This window comes from Moschus berezovskii, chromosome 12, assembly GCF_049115385.1.
Source record: "Moschus berezovskii isolate FMDL1 chromosome 12, NW_MosBer_1.0, whole genome shotgun sequence".
Taxonomy (NCBI): Eukaryota; Metazoa; Chordata; class Mammalia; order Artiodactyla; family Moschidae; genus Moschus; species Moschus berezovskii.
This window is the reverse complement of record NC_142471.1, coordinates 97,681,557-97,708,812: the sequence shown is the minus strand read 5'-3', so window position 1 is coordinate 97,708,812 and position 27,256 is coordinate 97,681,557. Positions and strand designations below refer to the sequence as shown.

General features: G+C 57.5%; 2 protein-coding genes across 2 annotated transcripts; one reads left to right on the top strand and one right to left on the bottom strand.

Annotated features, from left to right (window-relative positions):
• Positions 1–4,304: 4,304 nt before the first annotated feature.
• Positions 4,305–6,791, bottom strand: PRAP1 (proline rich acidic protein 1). The gene is made up of 6 exons (XM_088842024.1): positions 6,728–6,791; positions 6,394–6,463; positions 6,135–6,201; positions 5,445–5,494; positions 4,894–4,994; positions 4,305–4,789 (listed from the first exon to the last, which is right to left on the bottom strand). Exons 1-6 carry the CDS (start codon positions 6,789–6,791, stop codon positions 4,578–4,580), a joined length of 564 nt encoding a protein of 187 aa, XP_088698150.1. The 3' UTR covers positions 4,305–4,577.
• Positions 6,792–16,510: 9,719 nt separating this feature from the next.
• On the top strand, positions 16,511–26,076 carry CALY (calcyon neuron specific vesicular protein). The gene is made up of 6 exons (XM_088842443.1): positions 16,511–16,587; positions 22,868–23,010; positions 23,353–23,466; positions 24,095–24,208; positions 25,071–25,435; positions 25,790–26,076. The coding sequence occupies exons 2-5, from the start codon at positions 22,888–22,890 to the stop codon at positions 25,407–25,409; spliced, it is 690 nt and encodes a 229-aa protein (XP_088698569.1). The 5' UTR covers positions 16,511–16,587; positions 22,868–22,887; the 3' UTR covers positions 25,410–25,435; positions 25,790–26,076.
• The last annotated feature ends 1,180 nt before the right edge of the window (positions 26,077–27,256 follow it).

The window sequence follows — 27,256 nt, the reverse complement described above, 5'->3', positions numbered from 1 at the left end:
TTGCTGTGAACACGAGTCGGGTACGCACCTCTGTTTACGGCTTGGCCATGGGGCACATGTGTGTGGCTTTGTAAAAGCCCCCAGACTGCTGCAGGCCGCCGAGCAGGCTGACGCACCCAGCCCCAGGGAGTGCGCGCTCCGCCCCAGTCCTCATCCTGCTCTGGCGGGCCTGTCCTCGTGTTGCCTCCAGTTTCAGTTCTCCTTCCCTGACGGTTAATGATGTTGAGTATCTTCTCGTGGGTGGGTGTGGCCTTCTGTCTGTCGTTGCTGCTGACACGAATGGTCAGTCTCTTGCCCATTTTGAACCAGGGCCTTTAATGATCCTGGTCCCCACTTCCCCTGGGGCCCCAGCGGGTGACCTGCTGTCCAGCTTGGTTCTGGCACCGCCTGCCCAGGGATGCGTCGAATCCCACAGGTTCTGGCTCAGGACTGCCCTGACGACGCCCTTCCCCAGATGGCGGTCCCAAGTGCTTCTGGTTGACTGACTGTAGATTCGGGGTTCCCACAACCCCTCCTCAGGCTTAGTTAATTTCCTCAAGCATCTCACAGAACTCGGGGAAACAGCCACTCCCTGGATCACCATTTATCCTAAAATGATAGGACTCCGGAACCGCCCGGTGGGTGGGTCCTGGGAGGGTGTCCCTGCCCTTCCAGGCCCCACTCTCCCCACCTCTTCATGTGCGCTCTAGACCCAGCCTTCTGATTTCCTCTGGGGGCTTCATGACATGAACTGGCCACTGGTGATCGATCCAACCCCAGCTCCCTCCCCTTCCTCAGGACTGGGTGTGAGACTGGAAGTTCCAACCCTCAGTTCCTGGTGTGTCCCTGGCAACTGACCCCATCCTTGGGGACCTTCCCAGAGTCACCTCATTCACACAGTGAAGGGTCACACCCATCACAGGAAGTCCCAAGGGTCTTAGGCCATCCGCGCCAGGGTTAGGGATGAGGACCAAACATGTTTCTGATTACAAATCACAGCATCACAGCCTTTTTCACTCAGTCCAAGCTCTTGCTGGGGAGCCCCTGTGCCCGCCAGAAGGTTCTTGTTTTTCAGTCACTCAGTTGTGTCCAGCTCTTTGCGGCCCCATGGACTGCGGCACGCAGGCTTCCCTGTCCTTCACCATCTGGAGCTCACTCAAACGCACGTCCATAGAGTCGGTGATGCCGTCCAACCACCTCACCCTCTGTCGTCCCCTTCTCCTCCCGCCTTCAGTCTTCCCCAGCATCAGGGTCTTTTCCAGTGAGTCAGTTCTTCGCATCAGGTGGCCAAAGTATTGGAGCTTCAGCTTCAGCGTCAGTCCTTCCAGTGAATATTCAGGACTGATCTCCTTTAGGATGCACTGGTTTCATCTACTTGCAGTTAAAGGGACTCTCAAGAGTCTTCTCCAGCATCACAGTTGAAAAGCATCAATTTTTCGTGCTCAGCTTTCTCTATAGTCTCACACCTATCTATGACCACAGAAAAACCACAGCTTTGACCAGACAGACTTGTTGGCCACAGTCACCATCTGCAGTGATTTTGGAGCCCAAGACAGGCTTGACGCGGTCCTGTCCCAGCTTTGAGCCAGTCTGTTGCTCCATGTCCGGTTCTAACTTTTGCTTCTTGACCTGCATACAGATTTCTCAGGAGGTTTGGTATTCCCATCTCTTGAAGAATTTCCCAGAGTTGTTGAGATCCATAGTCAAAGGCTTTAGCATAATCAATGAAGCAGAAGTAGATGTTTTTCTGGAATTCTCTTGCTTTTTCTATAATCCAACAGATGTTGGCAATTTGATTTCTGGTTCCTCTGCCTTTTCTAAATCCAGCTTGTACATCTGGAAGTTCTCAGTTCATGTACTGTTGAAGCCTAGCTTGGAGAATTTTGAGCATGACCTTGCTAGCGTGTGAAATGAGTACAATTGTGCAGTAGTTCAAACATTCTTTGGCATTGCCTTTGGGATTGGAATGAAAACTGACCTCTTCCAGTCCTATGACCACTGCCAAGTTTTCCAACTTTGCTGGCATATTGAGTGCAGCACTTTCACAGCATCATCTTTTAGGATTTGAAATAGCTCAGCTGGAATTCCATCCCCTCCACTAGCTTTGTTCCTAATAATTTTTCCTAAGGCCCACTCGACTTCACATTCCAGGATATCTGACTCTAGGTGAGTGATCACATCATTGTGGTTATCTGGGCCATGAAGACTTTATATAGTTCTGTGTATTCTTGCCACCCCTTAATATCTTCTGCTTCTGTTAGATCCATACCGTTTCTGTCCTTTATCGAGCCCATCTTTGCATGAAATGTTCCCTTGGTGTCTCTAATTTTCTTGAAGAGATCTCCAATCTGTCACATTCTGTTGTTTTCCTCTATTTCTTTGCACTGATCACTGTGGATGGCTTTCTTATCTCTCCTTGCTGTTCTTTGGAACTCTGCCTTCAGATGCTCCTTTTCTTCTTTGCCTTTAGCTTCTTTCCTTTTCTCAGCTGTTTGTAAGGCCTCCTCAGACAACCATTTTGCCTTTTTGCATTTCTTGGGGATGGCTTTGGTCACCGCCTCCTGTACAGTGTCATGAACCTCTGTCCATAGTTCTTCAGGCACTCTTGTCTATCAGATCTAATCCCTTGAATCTATTTGTTACTTCCACTCTTGGGTTCAACCAAATGCTCAGACTTAGGGAAGAGCACAGACCACCCTTTCCAGCAGTTGGAGGAACAATATCCCATGATACAGTGGGTCACAGCCTCTCCACTCAGGGCAGCTCAGGTGTGTGGAGGTGAGGGTCGGTGGGCACTGCCTGGCGAAGAGCCTGTGTCCCTAGATGGGGGTGCTGTGGCCAGGGCCACTGCATCAGGGCAGGAGGCTGTGGCTCCCGGCAGGGCTGGCCTCAGTTGTCCTCTCCGTGTCTGGGTGCCTCCCCCACCAGCGGTCACCGCAGAAGCATCACCTAGTGACTGCGGGGCAGAGGGAGGTGACCATGCTCAGAGTCAAAGGACTTGGCACCCTCAGGTGGTTGAGCAGTGCGAATGCCCCTGGGAGTTTAGGGGGTTGCCAGGGGAGCCAGCCAGGTGGGGCTCCCCTAACCCCCTCCACCCTGCCTGCCATGAAGTGCCAGAAGGGGCCACGGCCGTTTCAGGTGACAGACCTCCCCAAGATCTCAGTCGGGGCTGAGCGGCCCGTGGCCTCTGCCAGTGTCCCCTGCTCACCCCGAGGCCCCCTGGTGCCCACTGCCTCTCTGCCTGGGCCTTCAGTGCAGGAAGGGCCCAAGGTGACCAGGCTCCAGCAGGGCTGGAGGCAGCTTTGGTCACAAACACCCCCCTGGGCTGCCCAAGGCCGTGCCCAGCATGGGCCCGGGTCTGCCCTCAGGACAGTACTCGCTCAGAGATGGCTGTCCCCTCGCTGACAGGGTGATCTGGAGGGGCCGTGAGCCCTCATGGGGGCCGTGTGATCAGGACAGACTGAGACCTGGGCAATTCTGGGGCAGGAGGAGGGCACCAAGTCAGCACTGCCTCTGTACTTAGCTGGAGGGCGGTGAGGTGCCTGGTGGGGACCAGGACCACTCCGCCCTAGTTAGGACAGGACCTCGAGCAGGTCTTCCCTGATGGCTCAGTTGGTTAAGAATCCACCTGCAATGCAGGAGACCCTGGTTTGATTCCTGGGTCGGGACGATCCCCTGGAGAAGGGAACGGCTGGCCACTCCAGTGTTCTGGCTGGAGAATCCCATGGACTGTGTAGTCCCTGGGGTCACAGAGTCCGACGTGACTGAACGGCTTTCACTTTGAGCAGGTCTCTGCCAGGCTTTGGTCTCCTCATTGGTACTGTGGGTGTGACAGCTCCTGTCTGGGCCTGGGAGGCTTGTTCGCTGCTGAGCAATGCATCTTGGGGTGAGGCTACCGTTTGAGTCCTTGAGGAGCTCAGAACTATGCGGGAGACGCACTGGCTGTAGGGCACATGAGGTCCCCACTGGGCGCCTCGTTGTGTCTTAGCCCCGAGCGTGCTCCATCCAGGCGTGGGGAGGGTCCAGGCACCAAGTGTGTCCCTCTACACCCCGGAACGTGACTGCTGCGGAGAAAGCCCTCTGCACCTGCACGCAGATGGCGCGCAGCGCTCCAGGGACCTGCGCCCGCGGCCGGCAGTGGGCCTGCTGAGCTGCCGAACACGGAGTCTGGGCCGTCTGCCCCACTCACCCGAGCACTGTCTGCTTATGCCCTGTCCCTGGGGCCAGCAGTGCCGGGTCCCCGCCTTCCAACCCTCCCACTCTCCAATCCTGCTCCATCCGCGCCCATCCCGGCGCCCGGGGAGGCCGGGGGAGCAGCTGGTGCCAGGCGCGAGGGCGCTGGGCGGGGGCCCAGGCTCAGCTTGCACTGCGGGACCCTGTGTGTGTGGGGCCAGCCCCCTTCTCCCAGACAGCGGGCGGGCGGCGATCACTGCTCTTGGAGACACACAGCTTTATTTTCCCCAGCCCGGGCGGGGTCAGGCTCCCGGGGGCGGGGTCACGGCTCCCGGGCGGGGTCAGGGCTCCCGGGGGCGGGGTCAGGGCCCCCTGGGGCGGGGTCACGGCTCCCGGGGGCGGGGTCACGGCTCCCGGGGGCGGGGTCAGGGCTCCCGGGGGTGGTAGATGTGGTCTCGATCTGCCTCAGGCCCGTGAAGCACCTGGCGAGGGGGCAGCGCCCGCGCCCAGGGCCTCACCGCCTCCAGGGCCTCCTCGGGCTCGTCGTGGAACAGGCTGTCCCGGTCAGGCTCAGGACCCTCCCTCGGGCCCGGGACGCGGCCCAGGGTGTCCTCGGTCTCTGCCGGGGCTTTGGCACCTGGGGACGGACAGAGGGGCTGTGGCCTCCATCTCCCTCCTGAGGTGCCATCCGTCCAGGTTGACCCCATGCCCCCTGGCCCAGCGGGCAGTGCCCACCCCCACCTTGCTGCTCCTCGCTGGTGGCCATGAGCTTGGGCGCCATGAGCAGCCAGATGAGCTGGTTGTCCTTCTCCGGAGACTCCACTGCCTGGGCGTCCCAGGCCCTGTGAGCCAGAGCGCCGGTTCACGTCCTGTGCGCAGCAGGAGGCCCTTGCCCAGCCCAGAGCCCGGGCCAGGGTCCCCGCCGCGCCCCTCCTGTGGGTGGGCCCTGGAGGAGGCTCGGGGACCTAGCCGGGGCAGAGGTCAGTGGAGCCCGGGGCTTGCAGACGGGGCTGTGGCCTCCTGCCTGGCTGCCCGGCCTACACGGCCGTCTCCCTGCCACCTTGGCCACCCAGCAGGAGCCAGCCTAGCGGGTGCCAGGGAGCTGGGTGGGCTGAGGGGATGGATCCCCTGGGTGGGGCGGCGGGGGCCGCTCAACCCCCCAGGCCCACGCTCTGCTCGGTCAGTCAGATCTCAGGGGCTCCCGTACCTCCCCTCCCCAAAGCTGGACACGACCCCCCCATCCACCAAGGTCCCGGGGGTGGGGGGTGGGAAGGACCAGCAGGGGCGCTCACTCCACTGTGTCCTGCTCAGCCCCGGCTTTGCCTTTGGTCTGGATGCGGACCTGGGAGAGGAAGGCCACAGGTGAGGCCCAGCGCAGCGCTCCGAGGGGCCCGGCGCGGGGGGAGAGCGGCTGGGAGGGGCCGCACCGAGGCCCGCAAGGCACTGCCAGCTCCATCCTGCCCCGGGTCCCTGGCTGGAGGCCCTGTGGTTTCTGGGGACACTTGGGGACAGTACGGGCTACACCTGCTTCACCCACCCCCAGCTGGCGGCCTGAGCACGGGGGCCGCTCCTCTGCGTGTCCTTCCTGCAGGGCTGACGGGCACAGGGGAGCAGGTCAAACAGCGACCCACTGCAGTGACCGGGCCCAGTAGCTGCGGGACAGCCGTGCTAGGCCTCCTGTGTCTCCCCCTTGACCTGGGCACTCCCAGGCTGTAGGGCGGGGTGGCCTGGACCCGGGGCTGTGGAAGGAGACAGTCCCAGCAGCCGTGGCCCCCTGGGCAGCCCTGCACACGGAGGGGTCCCGGGCTTCACAGCACAGGGGAGCCTCACGAGGCCCCCTCCTCCACCTGGCTCACCTGGGGTCATCGAGACTTGTCCGACAGACCCTGCTGAGGCCCCCAGTGCCCACAGGCCCTGCGGTCGCATCCGCTGGTGCCTTTCTCCAGCACCAGGGCCCAGCTGGGTGAGGAGCCCACATGTACCTGGGGCGTCCGGGCTGAGCCTGCCTTCAGCAGCAGCACAGCCAGCAGGCTGGCAAGCAGCAGGAACCTGGGGGCAGAGGGGAGGGTGAGAGGCAGGCAAGGGGCTGCTCCTGCCCTGCGGCCTCCAGGCAGGGTGCCTGGCCTGGCCGGCAGTGGTCCGACCGGGGAAGCCAGGGGCGGGTCCTGCTCAGGTCCACAGTTAGTCACAGCTAGCATCACAGACCAGGACATGCAAGGCAGGCCCACGCCTGATCCCCACCGTGCAGGCCCCGGTTTCCCGCGGGCCTTGCCTGAGGCTCCGGAACCTCTGTCGGCCGCGTGCTCAGGGCCTGAGGCCAAAGAACGGGTGAGATGCGGGCTCAGGGCTCCCCGAGAATACAACCTGTGGCTCCTCAGAGGCAGACAGCACTTCCCTCTGCCCCAGAGACGTGGGCAGGAAAGATGGGGTGCTCTGCATGGACACCTGCAGCCTGACCTTGAGGAGCGCAAAGACCAAACCCAAGCAGGGCTTCTGGGGAGTGCGGCCAAGGCTAAGCGCGGAGGGACGCAGGGGACGTGAGGTGACCTGAGCACTCGACGGGGCTGGGACTGACGCAGGGGCGTGAGGCGTGTCAGGGTGCACACGTGCAGGTGTGTGCTGCGCACGTGCCCTGGCATCTCTCACGTTATTAAACCACAGAACACTAGGCCCCTGTGGAGTTGCTGCCGCTGTGCGTGTGCTCATGCTAAGCCACTTCAGCCGTGTCTGGCCCTGAACTGAGACCTCACTGCAGTCTGGGCTCTCCCAGGATGGAATCTGAAGCAGACAGTCCAGGATCGCCTGGCAGCGCAGGGGCGGCAGCCCTCAGTCCCTGCCTTCCAGGCCTGGTGGAGAGCAGCCCGCCGCACCGGCCGCCCGCAGCTGCTGTGTGTCCCGGGCTCAGGCCGCTGCCTGGCACAGCCTCCCCTTCTGTGACACTCGAGCTCCTTCTGTCTGCTGACTGGACGCCGCCCAGTTTCCCAGGCTGGAAACCAGTGGGGTTTCGCGTAAATAAACAGACTGCTTCACCTGCCGAGCGTGGCTCAGCTGTCCCTGTGTAGGAAGCGTCCCACTCCTGGGGAGGGCCAGGGTCCGTGGTTATGGGGAGGGGCCCACGGCTTCCTGCCCGATGCCCCAGTTTTGCTTCCAGCCCCACGGAGACCTTTGCCCCTCCAGGTGACTCAGCACGTCGAGGTGGGGGTTTCCAGGCACATCACGGGGGCAAAGGGCAGGCACCTGCCCTGGACTGCAGGGTGCTGGCCTGATCTGGGCACCGAGCCCTAGACAGAGGCTCTGAACACCAGGAGGTCCCCAAGTCACTGATGGGCCCACCTCGTGTGCAAGCTGGGGTTCCTGGAAGAGCCCCCAGGACAGGAGGGCCAGGGGAGCTCTGACTTGAGGAGAGGCTCACAGGAGGGGGGTGCCCAGCAGGAGACTCAGGACTTCCCAGCCTCAACCCCAGTTCCCAGGGTGACAGCCCCTTGGGTTCCAGCTGTCCCCGCCCCCAGGGCCCCAAAGGCCTCATCGGCCTGACCCGCTTCCATTTCGTCCATTGGAGGCCTGCCTCCTCCGACCCTGGTGTCTCCCACCTGCTTCCACGGCCTCTCAGGGCCAAGGGACCCCAAGGCACAGGGGCTCTCCCTCCCAAGCCACAGGGGTGGCCTTTGGAGATGGAGCCCTGGACAACGACTGTTGTGGTGACTCGGGAGGGAGAGCTCTGTCCCCAAGCCCAGAACACCCAAGAGGAGCCAGCGCCTGGGGGGCCAGCCAGACAGAGCCTGGACCCCTGTCCAGAACCAAGCTGGGCTGTGGACACAGGTGCTCCGGACCCAAGGGACCGCCCAGCAAAGCTGTGATAAGACGGGGTGTCTGGGGGGACCCGGGTTCAAGGGCACTGGGTATTACCTTCTCATGTCAGGGCCGCCTTCCTGGTGCAGAGGGTGCTCTGGGGGCCTACGGTTTCAGACCCAGGTAACCAGCAGCCGGGGTGTCCAGATGCTGGGTCCTGCTCCTCCCGCCCTTGCCGCTCCAGGTTTTATGGCCCCCACGTGGGCGTGTCTGGACACAGGTCAGGGGCCAGGATCCTGGCTGTGCTGACAAGGTGACTGGGTCCCCCTCCACCCATCCGTCACACCCGTGACCCTCCCCAGGAGCGGCTCTCAGCCCGCTGAGAGACCTGGCCCAGCCCTGCCCCACCTCTCCACACACTGCGACCCTCACCGCCTGCACCCCTCCCACCTGTGTTTGATGCTGCAGGTCTTGTCACCGGGGGGTGGGGGGTGGGGGGGTTCCGACCCCAAGCTGGGCCAACTGTGGCTGGAAGCCAGAGGGCATCGCAGCCCACCCCGCCCACTGGGCCCTCAGACACAGCTGCCGGACTCCTCTGAAATGTCAGTTCACCAAACCTTTTAATAATCCAATACTGAACCCAAGCAATATCTGATTCTATCCAATACTGTCATACAGTTATCACACATGAGAGCTTTTCCAGTAAAAGCCCTCCTCTACAGGTTCCACCTCCAATTGCACGTGTAGACGTCCCCAGGCAGGATCTACGGTTCCTGCAGCCGCAGCACCCAGCTCTCCAGTCTTCAAGCCGCACAGCAGACCCAGGCCTTTCATCCTCCGAGTGAAGAGTAGTCATAACAGCTCTGCCTCGCTCATCACTGCTCCTCTGCAGGCCACACAGCACCGGAGCTGTCCTCACCCAGACGCTGTGATGGTGCGGGCTTTGGTCCTTAGAGCTGCTCGTGGCTTCACCTCACATGAAAGGACTCTTTGTGTGCACACTCAGTCGTGTCCAACTCTGCGACCCCATGGACTGCAGCCCACCAGGCTCCTCGGTCCGTGGGATTTCCCAGGCAAGAATACTGGAGTGGGTTGCTATTCCCTTCTCAGGGGACCTTCGTGACCCAGGGATTGAAGCTGGGTTTCCTGCGCTGCAGGCAGGTTCTTTACTGTCTGAGCCACCAGGGAAGCCTGAGCTGCTCCCAGCTGAGCCATCATCTCGGCCCAGGGCGTGAACATTTCTTCCACTAAAGGCAACACGGCGACTATTGTTCACTCACCAAGTCACCTCCGACTCTGCGGCCCCGCGGGCTGCAGCACGCCAGGCCTCCCTGTCCCTCACTGTCTCCCAGATTTTGCCCAAGCTCGTGTCCGTTGAGTCAATGATGCCATCCAACCACCTTGTCCTCTGCTGCCCGAGGACGGAATGGCAAACCACTCTAGTACCCTTGCTGTGAGAACCCCATGAACTGTATAAAAAGGCAGAAAGATAGTCAGCTATTAGAGGGCTTACAAAGCTAGCCCTTCCCCCAACAATCAACCTAATGAGAGGGTCATTCCTAGAAGTGACACCGAGTCCCCTAAAGCTGAGTGCCTGACTGAATTCATGATTAATCTCTCCACACCAAACTTTATCCCTTTCTTGTTCCTTCTGACCTCAACCTGTGCTCCCTGAACGCCAATTAATCAGAATCAGGTGACTGACTGCTACTGTTGATAACAGTGCTAATAGACTTAAATTGCTGTCAGAGATTAACCACCCATTCAGGCTGTTTGTCCAGGCACGGTGAGCTCACAGATCCTGGAGCCATGGGCCACCTGGCCTGAGAGTGTAAACCAGAGACATCATGACTCCTGAAACCAGATTCCAAAATGTCTCAAAAGGATGATTAATCCCAGCCTCTTTGTGCTCTTGTTTAATAAACCCCTTAACTCAAAGACCAAGCAGGTGGAAGGCTTATCTGAGTTGGTCTGAGTGTCTGAGGACTGTGTCCCCACCCTGGCCTGTTCTGTAGTCACTCAGTCCTCTCTGACTCTTTGTGACACCCCTGGACCTCAGCACTCCAGGCCTCCCTGTCCTTCACTGAATTGGAGTCTCCTCACACTCATGTCCATTGAGTTGACGATGCCATCCAACCATCTCATCCTCTGTCCTCCCCTTCTCCTCCTGCCTTCAATCTTCCCCAGCATCAGGGTCTCTTCCCAAGAGCTGGCTCTTCGAATCAGGGGGCCAAAATATTGGAACTTCATCTTCATCATCAGTCCTTCCAATGAATATTCAGGACTGATTTCCTTTAGGGTTGATGGGTTTCATCCCCTTGCAGTCCAAAGGACTCTTAAGAGTCTTCTCCAGCACCACAGCTCAAAAGCATCACTTCTTTGGCACTCGGCCTTTTTTATGGGCCACCTGCCATATCTGTGCATGACTACTGCAAAAACCACAGCTTTGACTAATGGACCCTCAGCAGCAAAGTGATGTCTCTGCTTTTTAATACTCTATCTAGGTTTGTCATAGCTTTTCTTCCAGGCAGCAAGCATCTTTTAATTTCATGGCTGCAGTCACCATCTGCAGTGATTTTGGAGCCCAAGATAATGAAGTTTGTCACTTTTTCCACTTTTTCCCCAACTATTTGCCATGAGGTGATGGGATAGGATGTCATGATCTTGGTTTTTTGAATGTTGAGTTTTAAGCCAGCTTTTTCACTCTCCTCTTTCACTTTCATCAAGAGGCTCTTGAGTTTCTCTTCGCTTTCTGACATAAGGGTGGTGTCATCTGCATATCTGAGGTTATTTCTCTCGGTAATCTTGATTCCAGCTTGTGCTTCATCCAGCCTGGCATTTCACATGATGTACTCTGCATAGAAGTTAAATAAGCAGGTAACAATACAGCCTTGACATACTCCAATTTGGAACCAGTCTGTTTTTCCATATCCAGTTTTGGCTGTTGCTTCTTGACCTGCACACTGATTTCCTAGGAGGCAGGTAAGGTGGTCTGGTATTCCCACCTCTTGAAGAATTTTCCACAGTTGGTTGTGATCCACACAGTCAAAGGCTTTGGCGTAGTCAATAAAGCAGAAGTTGATGTCTTTCTGGAACTCTCTTGCTTTATCTATGATCCAATGGATGTTGGCAATTTGATCTCTGGTTCCTCTGCCTTTTCTAAATCCATTGTAAATATGGAAGTTCTCAGTTCATGTACTGTTGAAGCCTAGCTTGGAGGATTTTGAGCATTACTTTGCTAGCATGTGAGATGAGTGCAATTGTGTGGTAGTTTGAACATTCTTTGGTACTGAACATTCTTTGGTATTGCCTTTCTTTGGGATTGGAATGAAAACCTACCTTTTCCAGTCCTGTGGCCACTGCTGAGTTTTTCTGTTAAAAATGACAGAATCATCTCTGTTCATTTCCAAGGCAAACCATTCACTATCACAGTAATCCAAGTCTATACCCCAACCACCAATGCCAAAGAAGCTGAAGTTGAACAGTTCTATGATGACCTACAAGATCTTCTAGAACTAACACCAAAAAAAGATGTCCTTTTCATCATAGGAGATTGGAATGCAAAAGTAGGAAGTCAAGAGATACCTGGAGTAACAGGCAAGTTTGCCCTTGGAGTACAGAATGAAGCAGGGCAAAGGCTGACAAAACTTTGCCACGAGAACACACTGGTCGTAGCAAACACGCTCTTCCAACAACAGAAGGGACGACTCTACGTGTGGCCATGGCTGAATTTTCCAAATTTGCTGGCATATTGACTGCAACACTTGAACAGAATCATCTTTTAGGATTTGAAACAGCTCAGCTAGAATTCCATCACCTCCACTAGCTTTGTTCCTAATAATTTTTCCTAAGGCCCACTTGACTTCACACTCCAGGATGTCTGGCTCTAGATGAGTGATCACACTATTGAGGTTATCTGGGTCATTAAGACACTTTTGTACAGTTCTTCTGTGTTTTCTTGCCCCTCTTCTTAATATCTTCTGCTTCTGTTAGGCCCGTGTCCCTTACTGAGCCCGTCTGCATGAAATGTTCCCTTGGTAGCTCTAATTTTCTTGACGAGGTCTCTAGTCTTTCCCATGCTATTGTTTCCCTCTATTTCTTTGCACTGACCACTTAAGAAGGCTTTCTTGTCGCTCTTTGATATTCTTTGGAACTCTGCGTTCAGATGGGAAATGCCTGTTGTCAGAACTTGCTTTCCACCTTGAGGGACAGGAGCCCTTGCTGGGCTGCAGTGATGTCACCTTGTTCAGGAGCAGACATCACGGCCACTCGTACAGGAGTCAGTACACCCCTCACCGCCTCAGAATCTGCACTCCACTCACACCAGCCAGGCCGTGAAATTCTGACCGCCAACAGCAGCCGCCCAGCTTGGCCTGCCACCAGCCTGTGCAGCGCGTGCTTCAGAGCCTTTCTCCGAACGTGCTCCACAGCTCGTATTTAGAGCCTACGGCAAACAAGATATTTGAAAAATGTTGTTGTTTAGTTACCAAGTCATGTCTGACTCTTCTCTACCCCATGGACTGTAGCCGCCAGGCTCCTCTGTCCATGGGATTTCCCAGGCAGGAATACTGGAGTGGGTTGCCATTTCCTCCTCTTGGGGATCTTCCTGACCCAGGGATAGAACCCGCGTCTCCTGCATTGCAGGCAGATTATTTACCCCTGAACCATCAGGGAAGCCTGAGAAAATTGCATATTCATATGCAAAAAAAAAAAAGAATTTAGACCTATAACTCACACTGCGCACAAAAGTTACCTCAGAATGCATCATAGGCTTAAATGTAAAATTTCAAATTACAAAAACACTGGAAGAAAAAATGAGAAAATATTCATAGACTTGGATCAAGGAAACAGTTCTTAAGCACACCACCAAAAGCATGACAGATAACAGAGAAAACAGATTTCTGGGACTTCATCAAAATTACAAACTTCACTTCCAAAGAGACTCAAGAAAGTGAAACGGTAAGTCACAGGCTGAGAGAGACTATCTGCAAATCTTCTGAGGCCAGAATATATGAAGAGTTTTACAACTCAGTAACAAGAAGACAAACAACTCAACTGAAAAAAGTTCAGAACGTTTGAGCCAACATTTCACCAAACATATACAGGTGGCAAAGAAACCCACGAAGAGATGTGTAGTTCCTGACGAAGTAGAAGTCGCGTTCTGAGGCAGGACAAGACGGGCACGTGGAACGCCCCGGCCCTGGGCCTGCTCGCGCGCCGCCACCAGACCCCTTGAGAGCGAGAAGGTCTGCCTCACCACGGAGACCAAATCGTGTCCCTTCTTCCTTCTCTTCCTCGTCCTGTAAGGGCCAAGCTGACACACAGCTCGAGTCACACGTGCATTTTTTGAAAACACTTGTTAATTTTCTTTTCCTGTGCTGGCTCTCGGTGCTGCCCGCGGGCTTCCTCCGGCTGCGGAGACAGGCATCCGCTCCGCACTGCGCCGCTCGGGCTTCCTGCTGCGGAAGCCCCTCTCGCTGTGGAGCAGAGGCCCCAGGCGTAGGGGCTTCAGTAGTTGCAGCACACGGGCTCAGTAGTTGTGGAGAACGAGCTTAGCTGCTCCGAGGCATGTGGCATCTTCCTGGACCAGGGATTGAACCTGTGTCCCCTGCAATGGCAGGCGGATTCTCACCCACTGGACCACCAGGGAAGTCTCTTGATTCATACATGTGTTGATAGATCTGGAATGCATACCTTCGATGAACTTTACATAAAATGTCAGTGTCATTTCGATGAACAATCCCTTGCCTTGAAAACGTGTTAATATAGCTGTCCCTTCAACTTCTAATAAGCAGAACAGCCCTCAGAATCTTCTGCATTATAAGCCTCAGGTTAGCTTGAATAAAATTCTCTATTTCTTCTTTACATCTACTGTTGATTAATTTTTGTTGTTGTTAGCGTCATGAGCTATTAAGGATGCAGACTGAACTGCCGTGAGACATCACTCCCCTCCTAGTGGGTATGAGGTCAGTGTTATGAGCAGAGCTGTGTCCTCTCAAATTCATGTGTAGAAGCCCTAACCCCTAGGACCTCAGAATGGGACTGTATGTGGAAATATGGTCTTTAAAGAGATAATTAAGTTACAATGGAGTCATATGAGTGGGCCCTAACCCATTCTGAGGTTAGGACACTTAACACATGGAGGAAAGGCCATCTGACGACAAGTGAGAAGCCGGCAAGGCAAGGAGAAAGGCCACAGAGGAAGCCGGCCCTGCCAACACCCTGGTGTCTGAACTCCAGCCTCCAGAGTCACCAGGAGACAAGTCCCGTCGTTTAAGGCACTCAGTCTGTGGGACCTACAGATGACTACAGTCCACAGGATCACAAGAAGTCGGATACAACTGAGCAACTAACACTTAAACACGTCTAGCAGCTGAACACAGACGGCCGTGATAGAAAGGAGAGACAGCAACAGGCCTGGAGGGGAGCCGGGAGCCGAGCCCCGGGGCCCTGGCAGAGACGTGCAGGGTGCAGTCGCTTCGGGAAGAAGGTTAACTTTTTCTCAAAAAGCTTCATGGGAACTGCCACCCACCCCAGCAGTTCCACTCCTTGATACCTGCCCGAGAGAAGCGAAAGTCCACACCAATACTAGTCTAAGAACGTCCACAGCCACGCTGTCAACTGTGGACACACCTGGAACTGCTGTGTGTCCCTGAGTCCAGAGATACTGGACAGACAAAACAGGGCACACACTCCCTGGGGCTCTGTCAGCAGCAGAGCGGCTGACACAGCAGTGACGTCCATCGTTGCTCAGCAGCCGTGAGCCTGAGCGTGGGACCCCGACCCTGGCGTGCAGAGGGGCTGGGCCCTGGCTGGGGGCTCCAAGACCACAGTCCTTGCTCACCGGCTCACTCAGCCAGCCAGACGGTGTGCCCCCTCTACAGCCGGCCCTGTGCAGGCCCTGGGCCACAACTGCCACCAAGGACCACAGGCTTGTCCTTGCAAAGTGGACAGCCCGGGGCGTCAGACACTGAGGCCTGAGGAGGAGGCCCTCTGGGCGGGTGGGGCCCAAACCAGCTGTGTCTGAACCAAGCTGTCCAAAGGGGGCAAGAGGGCAAGTCTGCACCCGCCACCGGGTGACGCCTGAGTGCCTGGACGTCCCCGGGGAGGGAGGCTGGCCAGGGTCTCTGTCTGCACCCCCTCACCCCCGCCTCCCATGCTGCCTGCAGTGCGAGTCCGTGAGGTATGTGTGTGAGCAATGCGTGTGTAAGGCACATGCATTCACATGTGAGGTGTTCATGCATGGCTGGATGTGGGTGTGTGTCTGTGACAGGTGGGGGACGCGCTGCAGGCTCTGACGGGCACGCGCCGGCGGGTTCCGGCGGCTGCAGACCGCCGCGCCCCTCCCCCAGCCTGCGTCTCCCGGGCAACCGCAGCCTCGGTCTGGGGCCCGGCCCCTCCCCCGCCCCGCCCCAGCGAAGAAGCGTCTGGAACAGCATCCTGCCTCCGCATCCTTGCCCTGCCGCCGCATCCTGCGCAGCTGCCCCTTGGAGACGCCTGTGAGCCTTTTCCATGTTTCTTGTGGGGCAGGGTCTGGGGGTGGGGGCGTGGAGCCCAGTGTGTGCAGGGGTGTGCAAGTGCATGGCGCAGGTGTGCGTGGTGTGTGTGTGAGGGGAGTGTGATGTGTGTGCAGGGGTCGCAGGTATACTGTGTCTGTGCATGGATGTGCGAGGTGCGTGTGCGCAGATGTATGAAGTGCGAGTGTGCGAGGTGTATGTGCGGGGTGGGGGGGAGCACTGCAGGGGACCCGCTGGCAGCTGGCCGAGCAGGGGTCCTCCACCTGGGGGCCCGGCTGACCCCAGGGCAGGATGTTGTCAGGCTTCCGGGAGGATCCGGGAGCCCCCCGGGTGGGAGGCAGGTCCCTGCCTGGGCATTCGGAAAGGCCGTGGGTGTCCGGCACAGACCCGAAGAGCTGCCGGATTCCTCAGTAGAGGGGGGCATCTCGGACCGCTGGGACATCAGCTCCCCTCCCCACGCTTGGTGACTGCAGCCCCCTCCCCGCCAGCCAGCTCCACCTCTGCGGGTCTGAGAGAGCCAGTGGGAGCCGGCGTCCGGAGGTGCGGAGGGGGCGCCGGTTCCAGGGCGCGTTCACCTTGGTCTGGGGCGGGGGGCGCAGGAGGGGCTTCGGACCGACCAGGGCACAGAGAAGAGCCGCCAGCAGCGGCACGGGGTGGCGGTGGTGAGGCAGGCTGCGGGCAGGCCGGCGGCGGCCAAGAAACCGAGGGGCAGTTCTCTGAACCACCTGCCGCAGGCTCGGGGGCCACAGGTGGCGGCTACTCGGGACGCCGAAGCCAGGTGCAGACCCGCTCCGCTCGCACCCCGCCTGGCCCGGGCCTCGGGGCCGGACTGGCGCCTGCAGACCCCAGCCCTTGAATGGGCGGCTGAGCCCACCACCGGCCTGCAGGCCAGCGGGCGGGAGAGCACCTTAGCCGGGCCGCAGCCTGGCCGGGGGCTCCGCGGGGTTCCCGCAGAGCGCGCGGCCCCCGCGCTCCGCCAGCACGCGCGCGCCCAGTGCGCACAGGACGCTCGTGCCCGCGCGGTGCGCACCGGCGCGCGCCTCCGGGTGACGCAGCATCCCAGGGTGGCGCGTATCGGCGAGTCTGTGACCGGCCTGCAGCCGAGCTGCCTGGGGGCTGGCAGCTCCGGGTCTGTGCCCTCCCACCCACCCACCCGTCGGAGCGCGATCTCGGCCTCTCTGCTCGTCCTGTGCCCGCTCCCCACGTCTCACAGAGGAGACGCGCCCCGCAGAGAGCGGAGAGCAGCTGATCCGCTGCGGAAGGCACAGTGACGCCGCAAGTTGGAGGGAGGGGGCGGGTGGGAGCGGAGGGAAGACCCTTCCCGCTCCCCGGAGCTCTGTCTGTCGCGTGCCCGCGCCCAGCCAGCCTGCCCAGAGGGTCCACGTGATTCCGCCTGGGAAAGGAATGTTGGGGACCCAGCCTTCCCACGTGCGGCCCAGCCCTACCCCAGCATTCTGCCTGGAACCAGGCGCAGAGGGTACATGGGTCCCCAAAGCTTCTTTTCTTCTAGAAGACGTGTCGTGGCCTGCCTGTCTCTGTTCCCGTGGAAACCCCAGATGATGTAACATGACGTCACGCTGATCAAAGGAGTTGGGGCTTACATTTGGCTGAAAGGGAACCCAGGGGCGGATCTCCCCTGGGGAGGGGCTTCCGGTCGGGCGAGTGGGGAGACCTCGGCCATCCCCTGCCCAGAGGGCGAGGCCACCAATCTGAGATCGGCGGTCTGCAGGCGTCGGGGTGCACCTCTGCAGTTAATGCGCAGCCTTCCTAGACGCTGCGTGTGAGAGTGGCGGGGCGTCTGCTGCGTGCAGGCCCGCAGTCCGGCCCCCCTGGATGCTGACTCTCCCGCCCCCGCCACGCTCCCCTCAAGCCCTGGGCGTCCTGTTCTCACCCCGCCGCCCCACTTGTCCCCCCGCCCTTCTCAGGGCTTCTCCTCTCTTCGCACTGGGTGCTCCTTGGCGGTCTCCGCCTCCTGGAGCCCACTTCATATAAGCACTGTCCTGGTGGAGAATGACGGACAGATGGCCCGCCCCCTGCAGCAGGTGCCCAGGTGCCCATGTGCCCGCACGTCATCCGCAGCCCAGCCCCGGCCAGACCTTGACGCACATCAAGAAGAGCACACACCCTCCTCCTAGGGTGGATGGCAGTGGGGGCGCTTTGCTGGTCTATATGGCCCGGGTGAGGCGCTCAAGGAAGGGCCCCGTTTCAAGACCCTAAGAAAACCCTCTTCTGGTGCCTGGGGAGTCCACGGCGGGGCGACCCCTCTCCCAGCCTGGGCCGGGGGCTTCCCGCCCGCCCCACAGTGGCCGCCCGAGCCTCCCTGTCCAGCGCCTCCCACTTGCCACCCTGCAGGTCTCTCTGTCTCCGCCGTCAGCAGGGGCTCCGCCTCTTCGTTCCCGCCGGTCATTCAACACGGGAGCCCACAGCAGGGCCTGGACAGCGGGGTGAGAGCCAATGCCTGCAGCCCGGTAGGCACCGCGGTGGTGCCATTACCTGAGAAGGGTCTCGCAGGACACAAGTGTGGGCATTCAGAGGCCAAGCAGCCTTTTTGGGATGTGCCCTGACAGCGGTGAGGGAGGGGCCCCACGCATAGTTCAGGGTGGACAGCAGCCTTGGTTGCACCCTTTACCCGGAGAGGGTAAAGGAAGGCGGGGCCCAGTCCTAGACCAGGCGCGGTGTGGGCGCCTTTGTGGCCGGCCCGCTGTCCCCTGGTTTTGTTTGTTTGTTTGTTTTTAACTTTTAACTTTTTCTGTTGTGAAATATAACGAACTCAGAAGAGGATGTGAAACAAAGGTGCAGCCCAATGATCATAAGTGACCCCCAGGCATCCAGCATCCTGATGAAGACAGGAAACGCCCGCCGGCCCCAAAGGGCCCCTGGGGCTCTGCTGACCCAGGAGCGGGCGCACCCCTGAGCACCTGAGCGCAGACGGGTTCCTGAACAAGGCAGTTGTTTGCTTATTCTCCGACCATCCTTGGTGCTTGGCTTCTTTTGGCCAACGCTCTTTAGTGAATCAGGGCTGTTCCTGCAGGTTCCACGGTTCCTTCCCTTCACTCCATCGCAGGAACGAACACTTTATTTACGGGCCGTCCCGTGGTTAGGGGTGTCCTGCTGGGTGTGCACCCAGGAAGGAGGCCCGGCACAGAGTCAGCACCCTAGGCAGAGCACCGCTTCAGCCTTCAGGGCCCTCTGAAGTCCTCCTTTGTCCGTTTTTCTCTTGGGTTTCTTGACCACGTTGAGAGGCTCTCTGTATTATAGATATCTGAGGCTTACTGGCCTCCTTGGGCTGCTGCAGCAAATCACCACAGCCTGGCACTCACACTTTAACAGCTCTGGAGGCGAACGTCAAGGGGTTGGCGGGGCGGAGCTCCCTCCCAGGCTCTGGAGAGCCCCTCCCTCCCCCCTGTCTCATCCAGCCCCCGGGAGCCCCAGGGGTCTCCCGGCCCGTGGCCACCTCCCTCCAGTGGCTGCCTCCATCTTCACATGGCCTCCTCCCTGCGTGTCTCTGTCCAGATTTCCCCCTGCTGATAAGGATGCCAGTCACTGGATCAGGGTCCACCCTAATCCAGTATGAGCTCATCTGAACTTGATCTGCAGAGACCCTATTTCCAAACTAAGGTCACGTTCACCTGTGCCCAGAGTGGGGACTTGGACTCATGCTGCCATTGGACGAACAAGCCTTTGCTCGTTGAGGCGCTGGAGATACCTGCTCTAGTCCCCGTCTCTGCCTCCGCCCTTTGCGGGCTGTGTTCTGATGGGCGGAAGCTCCCCGTGGTTACTTTGCAGTGTGGCGTGAGTTTCAGGTGTATGGCAAAGTGGTTGAGTCACACACACACACACATCTATTCTTGTTTGGATTCTTTTCCATTAGAGGTTATTACAAGATACTGAGTCGAGTTCCCTGTGCTGTGCAGTACGGCCTTGTTTGCACCCATGCCTGCTCAGTCACTTCAGTCGTGTCCGACTCTTTGAGACCCTGTGGACTTAGCCTACCAGCCTCCTCTGTCCCTGGGATTCTCCAGGCCAGAATACTGGAGTGGGCTGCCATGCCGTCCTCTGGGGGAATCTTCCCAAACCAGGGATCAAGTCCACGTCTCCTGCATCCTGGCAAACGTATTCTTTCCTGAGTCACCAGGAAGCCCCCTTGTCATTTACCTAGTTTATGTATCAGTTTAGCTCAACCGCTCAGTCGTGTCCGACTCTTTGCGACCCCATGGACTGCAGCTCACCAGGCCTCCCTGTCCTTCACCAACTCCTGGAGCTTGCTCAGTCTCATGTCCATCGAGTCGGTGATGCCATCCAACCATCTCATCCTCTTTCGTCCCCTTCTCCTCCCACCTTCAATCTTTCCCAGCATCAGGGTCTTTTCCAGTGAGGCAGCTCTTCGCATCACGTGGCCAAAGTTTATAGATAGTAGTGTATATGTTAGTCCCAAACTCCTAATTTATCTCCCCCTACCCCTGCTTGGAGAAGGAAACGGCAACCCACTCCAGTACTCTTGCCTGGAGAATTCCATGGACGGAGGAGCCTGGTAGGCTGCAGTCCATGGGGTCGCAAAGAGTCGGACACGACTGAGCGACTTCACTCACTCCCTCACCCCTGCTACAAGCAAGTTTGGTAACTATAAGTTTGTTATAAGGAGCTCTTAATTTTCAGTTCAGTTCAGTCGCTCAGTTGTGTCCGACTCTTTGCGACCCCGTGGACTGCAGCACGCCAGGCCTCCCTGTCCATCACCAACTCCCGGAGTTTGCTCAAACCCATGGCCATTGAGTCGGTGATGCCGTCCCTCCACCTCACCCTCTGCTGTTAATTTTAATGTAGTCCTGTTATTGACATTTCCTTTTGTGGTCAGTGTGATTTCTGACACTGAAGGACTTTCCCTCCCTAAGACCAGGCAAGTATTCTGAATTATCTCCATGATGCTTTTCCCTCTTGGCTTTTCCACCTGGAGTAGATTTTTCTGTGGTTGCGAGGTGGGGATTGGGTCCACCGTTTGCCACATGGACGCTGTTTATTGACAGGTGGCTGTGCCCTTGCTTTGCAGGGACACCTCCTGACCTGTGTGTAGGGTGTGTCCACGGGCCTTCATACACCATGCAGCGACACCGCACGGCTGTATGATGAGCTGGGCGCCTGGCAGACCAGACCCCCTCGGTCTTTCTCAAGCTGTCATGAGTGTCTTTTTCCCTCTGCCTTCCGTATAAAATCACAAAGCTTCTCAAATTCACATGCAAAAAAATTCATCTTGGACTTTTGATTCCGATTTACTGACTCTATGCGCTTTGAGGGGAAATGACATTTTTAAACATGGAACCTTCCAAAATCCGTGACCACGTCCTTCCCATTTAAGGGATTTAGAAGTTATTTGGTCCCAGTCAGTAATGTTTTGATGAAGGTTTCCTCTGTTTTTCCACAAGGTGGTCCTTCTAATGCCTTCTTAGACCTACTGGTGAACATCTGATTATTTCCAATACTGTTTCAATGGAATCTTTCAACAAGTTATAGTCTAATTTTTTTTGTCACTGATACATAAAAACAGAATTGACTTCTGAACATCTTAAACTCATCAACTCTGCTCAACTCACTTTTAATCTGTATAACTTTCCTGCAGATTCTTTTGGATTTTCTACACACACAAGATGCTTTCTCTGTGACGAATGAGAGTATTACCTGATCTCCTCCAGGCTTTGTAACTCTTATTTCTTTTTCCTACCCCAGTGCTTGGATAGGACCTCTACCAGCAACTGATAATAAAGGGCCTTGTATCTCCCTCCCAACTTTTGTTTATTTTGTTTTATTTTTTGGCTGCTTGGTTTCCTGATCAGGAATCGAACTCCTGCCATGGAAGCATGGCATCTTAACCGCTAGACCCAACCAGTGGCCCAGAGAAGTCCCCAACCCGATTTTAAAGGCAGAGCTCCCTCTGATCCCATTCAGTAAGGTGTGCTGTAGGGTTTTTGTGGATAATCTTGATCAGATTAAGGAAGTTTTCTTCTCCCGGTATTGTGCTAATAGACTTTTTTTCCCACACTGCTTGTGGGATCTGAGGGATCTTAGTTCCCCGACCAGGAATTGAACCCAGATCCTCGGCAGTGAGAGCACAAAGTCCTAACCACTGGACCACAGGGAATTCCAATAGGTTTTTTAAAAATAGCAAACAAATGTTGAATCTTATCAAATACATTTTCAGCTACTATTGAAATTGATCAGATGAATTTTCTTTTTTATTCTGTTCATGTGGTGAAACTATTGATTGCTTTTCAGATGCTAAACTCCAGAATATATCCAGCCTTTGTATGTCTTACTAGCTCCCCTGTGCTTGCATTTTATCTGGGACCTTGGCCCTGGCGCTGGTGGGTGGCACAGCCTTCAGTCCCCTCTCTCAGGTCCTTGCCAAACGCTGAGATCACGACTGTTGGCCTCACAAGCTGGGGTGGGTGCCCTTGTTTCCTCTGGATGAGTTTCATATGAAATTTGCATTATCTCCTCCTTAAGTGATTGGAAGAATTCAGGGGTGATGCTCCCTGGGCCTGGAGTTGTCAGAAAATTCTAACAACAGATTTAATTTTCATTGGATGCAGGACCATTTCTTTCTTCTTTGACCGCGTATGTTTCATGTTTCTCTTTTTTCAGTTGGAAGCCTTTCGTTGTGTTCCTTTTCTCTCAGTGGTTGGCCTAGAGGTGGGGCTGTCTTGGCCTCCCCGGGGGAGCTTTGCCCGCCTGCCCTCTCTGCCTCCCACTCCTGCTCCCTTGGGAGCTCCAGCTCCCCAGATGGCCCCGCGCACCCCGTGACTCCCGTGCTCTGTGCAGCTCGAGCTGGGGTTTACTCACCAGCAGCCTCTTTCTGTAGCTCTTCATTCCTTCCTGCATCTCCAGTAGGGTTGCCAGACAAAATATAGGACGCCCAGTTAAACTTGAATCTCAGATGGACAGTGAGTAACTGTTTAGTATAAGTGTGTCCTGTACTGCATGTTACAAAAAGCAAAAGCACCCACTGCTCATCTGGAATTCAGATCTGACCTGGGGTCCTGTACTTTTATTCGCTACGTCTGGCCACCCGACTCACCAGGCTTCGGTCTGGGATTGCTTTCTGTTGGTTGCTACTCTTAAGAGTGTCTCCTGGAGCCGTGGGCCAGTGGAAGACCGCGGTGTGCGTGTCTGGGCAGTCACCAGTCAGAGGCATTATCACCTGCATGGCTGTGGGGCTCAGAGGGAGTCCAGTGGGCAGGAAGGGACTACAATCTTGTGGCCGCACTCACCTGGTTTGTCCTGAGGAGGTTGGCCTGGTCACCCACGGCCTGTCCCAGCTCTGGTGTGAGGAGCAACAGGGCTAACCTGGGCCCTCTCAACGTCCAGCTGACGTGGGCATATGTTAGGCGGCTGGTGACTCTGTGTCTGCCTCTGGACAGGACAAGGAGTGCCGTCCACCATGGTGAAGCTGAACTGCAGCTTCTCCGGGAAGACAGGCTCTGGGGATGGGGGTACCATGGACAGCGTCCCTCTGATCAGCCCCCTGGACGTCAGCCAGCTCCAGCCATCATTCGCTGATCAGGTGAGGGGCCCTTCCCAGCTGGCCCTTGAAACAAAGGACGGTGGGCCAGGCAGCTTTAGGTGTGGCCTTCTCCAAGACAGTGCGCCTAGCGGAGGAAGGGCCAGGCTGAGCCGCTCAGTTCCCCCAGCACCCAGAACCGCCCTTTCCTTGGAGGCGCTCTTTCCATGGTCTGGCCAGGTCCTGGGCTGCCTCAGACCCAGCAGACTTCCAGCATCTCTTTGTCCTCAGCTGGTAGCCACCAGAGCCCCGCCACTAGCACCCTCACTGCAGGCCCACTGACTTCTGGCCCCCTCCCTCCCAGCCCTCCTAGTTCAGGGACCCCTGCATCGTCCCTTCCCACAGGTGGTCATTAAGACGCAGACGGAATACCAGCTGTCCTCTGGGGACACATCGACAAAGTTCTCTGACCTGGAGGGCCAGAAGCTGAGCGGCGGCCCGGAGGACGTGCGCAGCAGGGTAAGTGCCCAGCCTGTACCTGGGGGTCAGGGCAGGGGGTGCAGACAGGTGCTGTCAGCTGTGGGTACCCAGACTCGAGGCTGGGTGGGTGGGCCAGGGCTCCTCGGTCAGTGTCCTGCTCTTAGGAGTTGGACGGGGAACCACCCCATCAGAGGTGGGGTCAGGCCTGGGCAGCACCAGGCTCCTGCCGGGCAGGCCGCTGCCGTAAAGCCGGGGAAAGCCACTGCCCTCAGCGGAGCTCCTGCCCTGGACCCTCCCCAGTGGGCCATCTGTGTCTCTTCCTCCGTGACTCCTGGGTTTCCCACATACGATGCAGTCACTTTTCCTGCTGTGTGTCTGGCAAATGTGTTTTCCCTTCCATTTCTAGCTCTTTACTACTGACAGCTTTTATAATCTGTTGTTGTTCGGTCACTCAGTCGTGTCGGACTCTCTGGGCCCTGGGGACTGGAGCCCGCCTGGCTCCTCTGTCCTCCACCGTCTCCTGGAGTTCGCTCAGACTCATGAGGGATCTCTGCAGGCTTTCATGTTTCAGTGACAGATCTGCCCCTCCTCTCTGAGAGGTCCTGCCCTCCCCCCGCCCCCAGCCCAGCTTCACCCTCCCCTCTCCCTCCGACCTGTCCACCCTCAGATGCCCACGGGCCGGATGATCGCCTTCACCATGGCGCTCATGGGCTGCCTCCTGATCATGTACAAGGCCATATGGTACGACCAGTTCAGCTGCCCGGATGGCTTCCTGCTTCGGGTAAGGCTGGCGTGCTGGGCACCGGGGCTGGGAAGGGCCGTGGAGCCCCGCAGGGAGCGTGCCAGGGAGGGACCCACGGGGAGTCCAGGGGAAGGACTGGCCTCCCCACCTCTGCCCTGAGTACCCACCCCTGCCAACAAGAGGGCAACAGGTGTCCCTAGCTCTGTGGGACCATCACTACCCAGGAACAGTCAAGTTTTACCTTTAGGAAAATTCAAAGAAAGGTGTTTTAGCAAGCAGTTTTCTCTCCCTGTAATCTAAATAGTGAAGCCTAAGGAAGGAGGTGGTGGTGGTGAGTTTTCCGTGCGCTTGGCAAGGGGCTCCCCTCCCTCCGTTTCCTCTCTCAGCTTTCCTTTTGAGATTTTTTTAAAAAATCATTTTTAGTGTATTTTTTTCTGAGACTCTTTAAGTTTTCAGTAGTTAAATCCTTCCCCTTTCCCCGTGGTTTCCAAGACGAAAGCGCACCACACAGCGGCCACAAATCCTCACTGTACGTCCAGGGGTTCACCAGGCTGCTAATGCCCCGCACTCGCTGGGACACCCTGGGGACCCGCGGGATGCCGGCAGGTCAGCCACCTGCCTTCGTGGGGGGCTGGCTCCCGGTTGCGCCTCCAGTTCTGAATCGGAGGCCGCCCCTTGGTGACTTGAAGTTACGGCAGGAATAAAAGCATTTACGGGCCCTGCCTCCAGTATTGTCGAACCGCTCAAAGGCAGAAGGTGACCGCCCACCCGCGCGTGGCCCTGGGACATGCCTCCCGCATCCCGGCCGAGCTGGTCTCCCGAGCCCAGGGGCGCGGCGCTTCCCACCAACCCCCGCCCCTCACGGCGCCCCGCTTGTGCCCCTGACCCGCCCTACCCGCAGCATAAGATCTGCACCCCTCTGACTCTGGAGATGTACTACACCGAGCTGGACCCCGAGCACCACCGCAGCCTCCTGGCGGCCATCGGAGCCTACCCGGTGGGCCGCAAGCACGGCACGGAGACCCCCTGGCTGTCCGCGAGCTACCACGCCTTCAAGGAGGCGCCTAGGAAGGCGTCCAGGGCGCAAGCCCGCGCGGCGGCCGCGGCGGCGGTCACCGAGCCCTCCAGGAAGCCCACTGGGAAGCCCTCCGGGAAGCCCCCCGGGGACGCCTCGCTGCAGGGAGAGAAGGAGGCGGCGCAGAAGGTGGCGGGGAGCACGCCGCCCCCAGCCCCGCAGTGAGGGCCTCTGAGTCGCAGCCCCTCCGGGTAGGTGTGCCCCTGGATAGGGACCGGGGCCCCGGGGGCCGCCGGCCCAATCTGCTAGAGGCTTACCCAGGGGTGCTCTCCGCCCTGGCGACCCGCGAGCCGGGCTGGGGCAGGGGGCAGGGACAGGGCGTGGGCGGGGCGTGGAGGATCGTGGGCGGGGTGTGGGCGGGGCGGGAATGTGGGCGGGGCGTGGAGGATCGTGGGCGGGGAATGTGAGCGGGGCGGGCGCGGCGTCAGGCGACCCGGAGGCGGGAGGGCGGAGCTCCGCCTCGCGGTCCACCCCGGGTGGGCGACGGGCTGCTCTTGCGCCCGCCCTGCCCGGGCGCCCTCACCCTCCTCGCTCTGTCTCCGCAGCGCCCCACGCCGCCCGCACCTGTGGCCGCCCTGGCCCGAAGCCGCCCCCGCTGTGGTCGCTGTGGTCGCTGTGGTCGTGCCCCTGCTCCCAGGCCCCGCCTTGCTGCCGCCCCTCCCGCCCCGCGTGAGCCTCTAGCTCTGTCGCTCTTCTCTGAGTAAAGATTCACATCCACCTGGTCTCCCCTGAGCATCCTCCGTCCTCGGTCTTTTTCCTGCCGCCCCCTCCCCCATTCGGGCGCGCTCCCGCTTCGTGCCCCGCACCCCATTTGGGCGCCCTCCTGCCTCGTGTCCCCTTTACCCCGACTTTTCTTTAGAAAAAAAGCTTTAAAGCTCAACTTAAAAGCATTTATCAATCTACTAACCTTTGTATACGCCCTCACTTATTCCTTAGTTAATATGTTATTGTTCAGTCGCTAAGTCGTGTCCAGCTGTGACCCCAAGACTTGCAGCCCGGCAGGCTTCCCTGTCCATCACCAACTCCCAGAGCTTGCTCAAATTCATGTCCATCGAGTCGGTGATGCCATCCAGCCATCTCATCCTCTGTCGTCCCCTTCTCCTGCCTTCAATCTTTCCCAGCTTCAGGGTCTTTTCCAATGAGTAGACTCTTTGAATCAGGAAGCCAAAGTATTGGAGTTTCAGCTTCAACATCAGTCCTTCCAGTGAATATTCAGGACTGATTTCCTTTCGGGTGGACTGGTTGGATCTCCTTGCAGTCCAAGGAACTCTCAAGAGTCTTCTCCAACACCATAGTTCAAAAGCATCAATTCATTGGCATTCAGCCTTCTTTATGGTCTTATCCATTTAGTGTATTTAATCCCTCTGAACTTTTTAAGACATTTCCCCAAAGAGACAAACTTCATTAATTAGATTTCCTAAGGGTTTCAAACCCCAGGAATCTTTGGAACGTTTTAACAGCCTGCTTCTCAGTACACCGCCCAACACAAGGTCAGAGTCAGATCTTAAACTGAAATTCCCTCACCTCCTAGAATTAAAACCCAAGGTTGTTGAGCTGAAATTTAAACCATTTCAAATTAAAACAATTCACCTGTGCTACATCCTCCTAAGGCCTTCCTGGGTTTTCAGTAGCAAACATCTTGAACTGATGCTTCCCTTGCCCCCTTGGGAGCACCTCCATGGAGAAAGACGCACAGCAGGGCTCCACCCTCCCTCATCCTGCGGGCTCCCTCAGCCCACTCGGCTCACCCTGCTGGCTCCAGGACACGCTTCCGGGATGGACTCAGACCAAGAGGGCCGTGGATTCCAGCCAGCGTCAGGGTGCGGGCTGGGACCCGGCTCCGGGTGGCCTGCTGGACCCCCTGCAGTAGGTCCAGCTGGCAGTGCAGACCTGCAGTAGAACAAGACAACCAGGACTCTCCCTTCTGCCCCGCCTCCCCCCTGCCCCACTGCCCTACGATGTGGTAGTGACCCATCCAGTGTCCCATCTGCAAACATGTGCACGCACTCATA

Excerpts from the sequence above, each read along its gene's own strand:
- PRAP1 (XM_088842024.1), bottom strand. The coding sequence starts at position 6,791 with ATGCCAGGGCACGTGCGCAGCACACACCTGCACGTGTGCACCCTGACA. Across the intron at positions 4,995-5,444 it reads GCTGAGCAGGACACAGTGGA|GGCCTGGGACGCCCAGGCAG; the intron begins GTGAGCGCCCCT and ends TCTGGCTCACAG. Across the intron at positions 4,790-4,893 it reads CACCAGCGAGGAGCAGCAAG|GTGCCAAAGCCCCGGCAGAG; the intron begins GTGGGGGTGGGC and ends GTCCGTCCCCAG.
- CALY (XM_088842443.1), top strand. The coding sequence starts at position 22,888 with ATGGTGAAGCTGAACTGCAGCTTCTCCGGGAAGACAGGCTCTGGGGAT. Across the intron at positions 23,011-23,352 it reads AGCCATCATTCGCTGATCAG|GTGGTCATTAAGACGCAGAC; the intron begins GTGAGGGGCCCT and ends CCCTTCCCACAG. Across the intron at positions 23,467-24,094 it reads CGGAGGACGTGCGCAGCAGG|ATGCCCACGGGCCGGATGAT; the intron begins GTAAGTGCCCAG and ends GTCCACCCTCAG.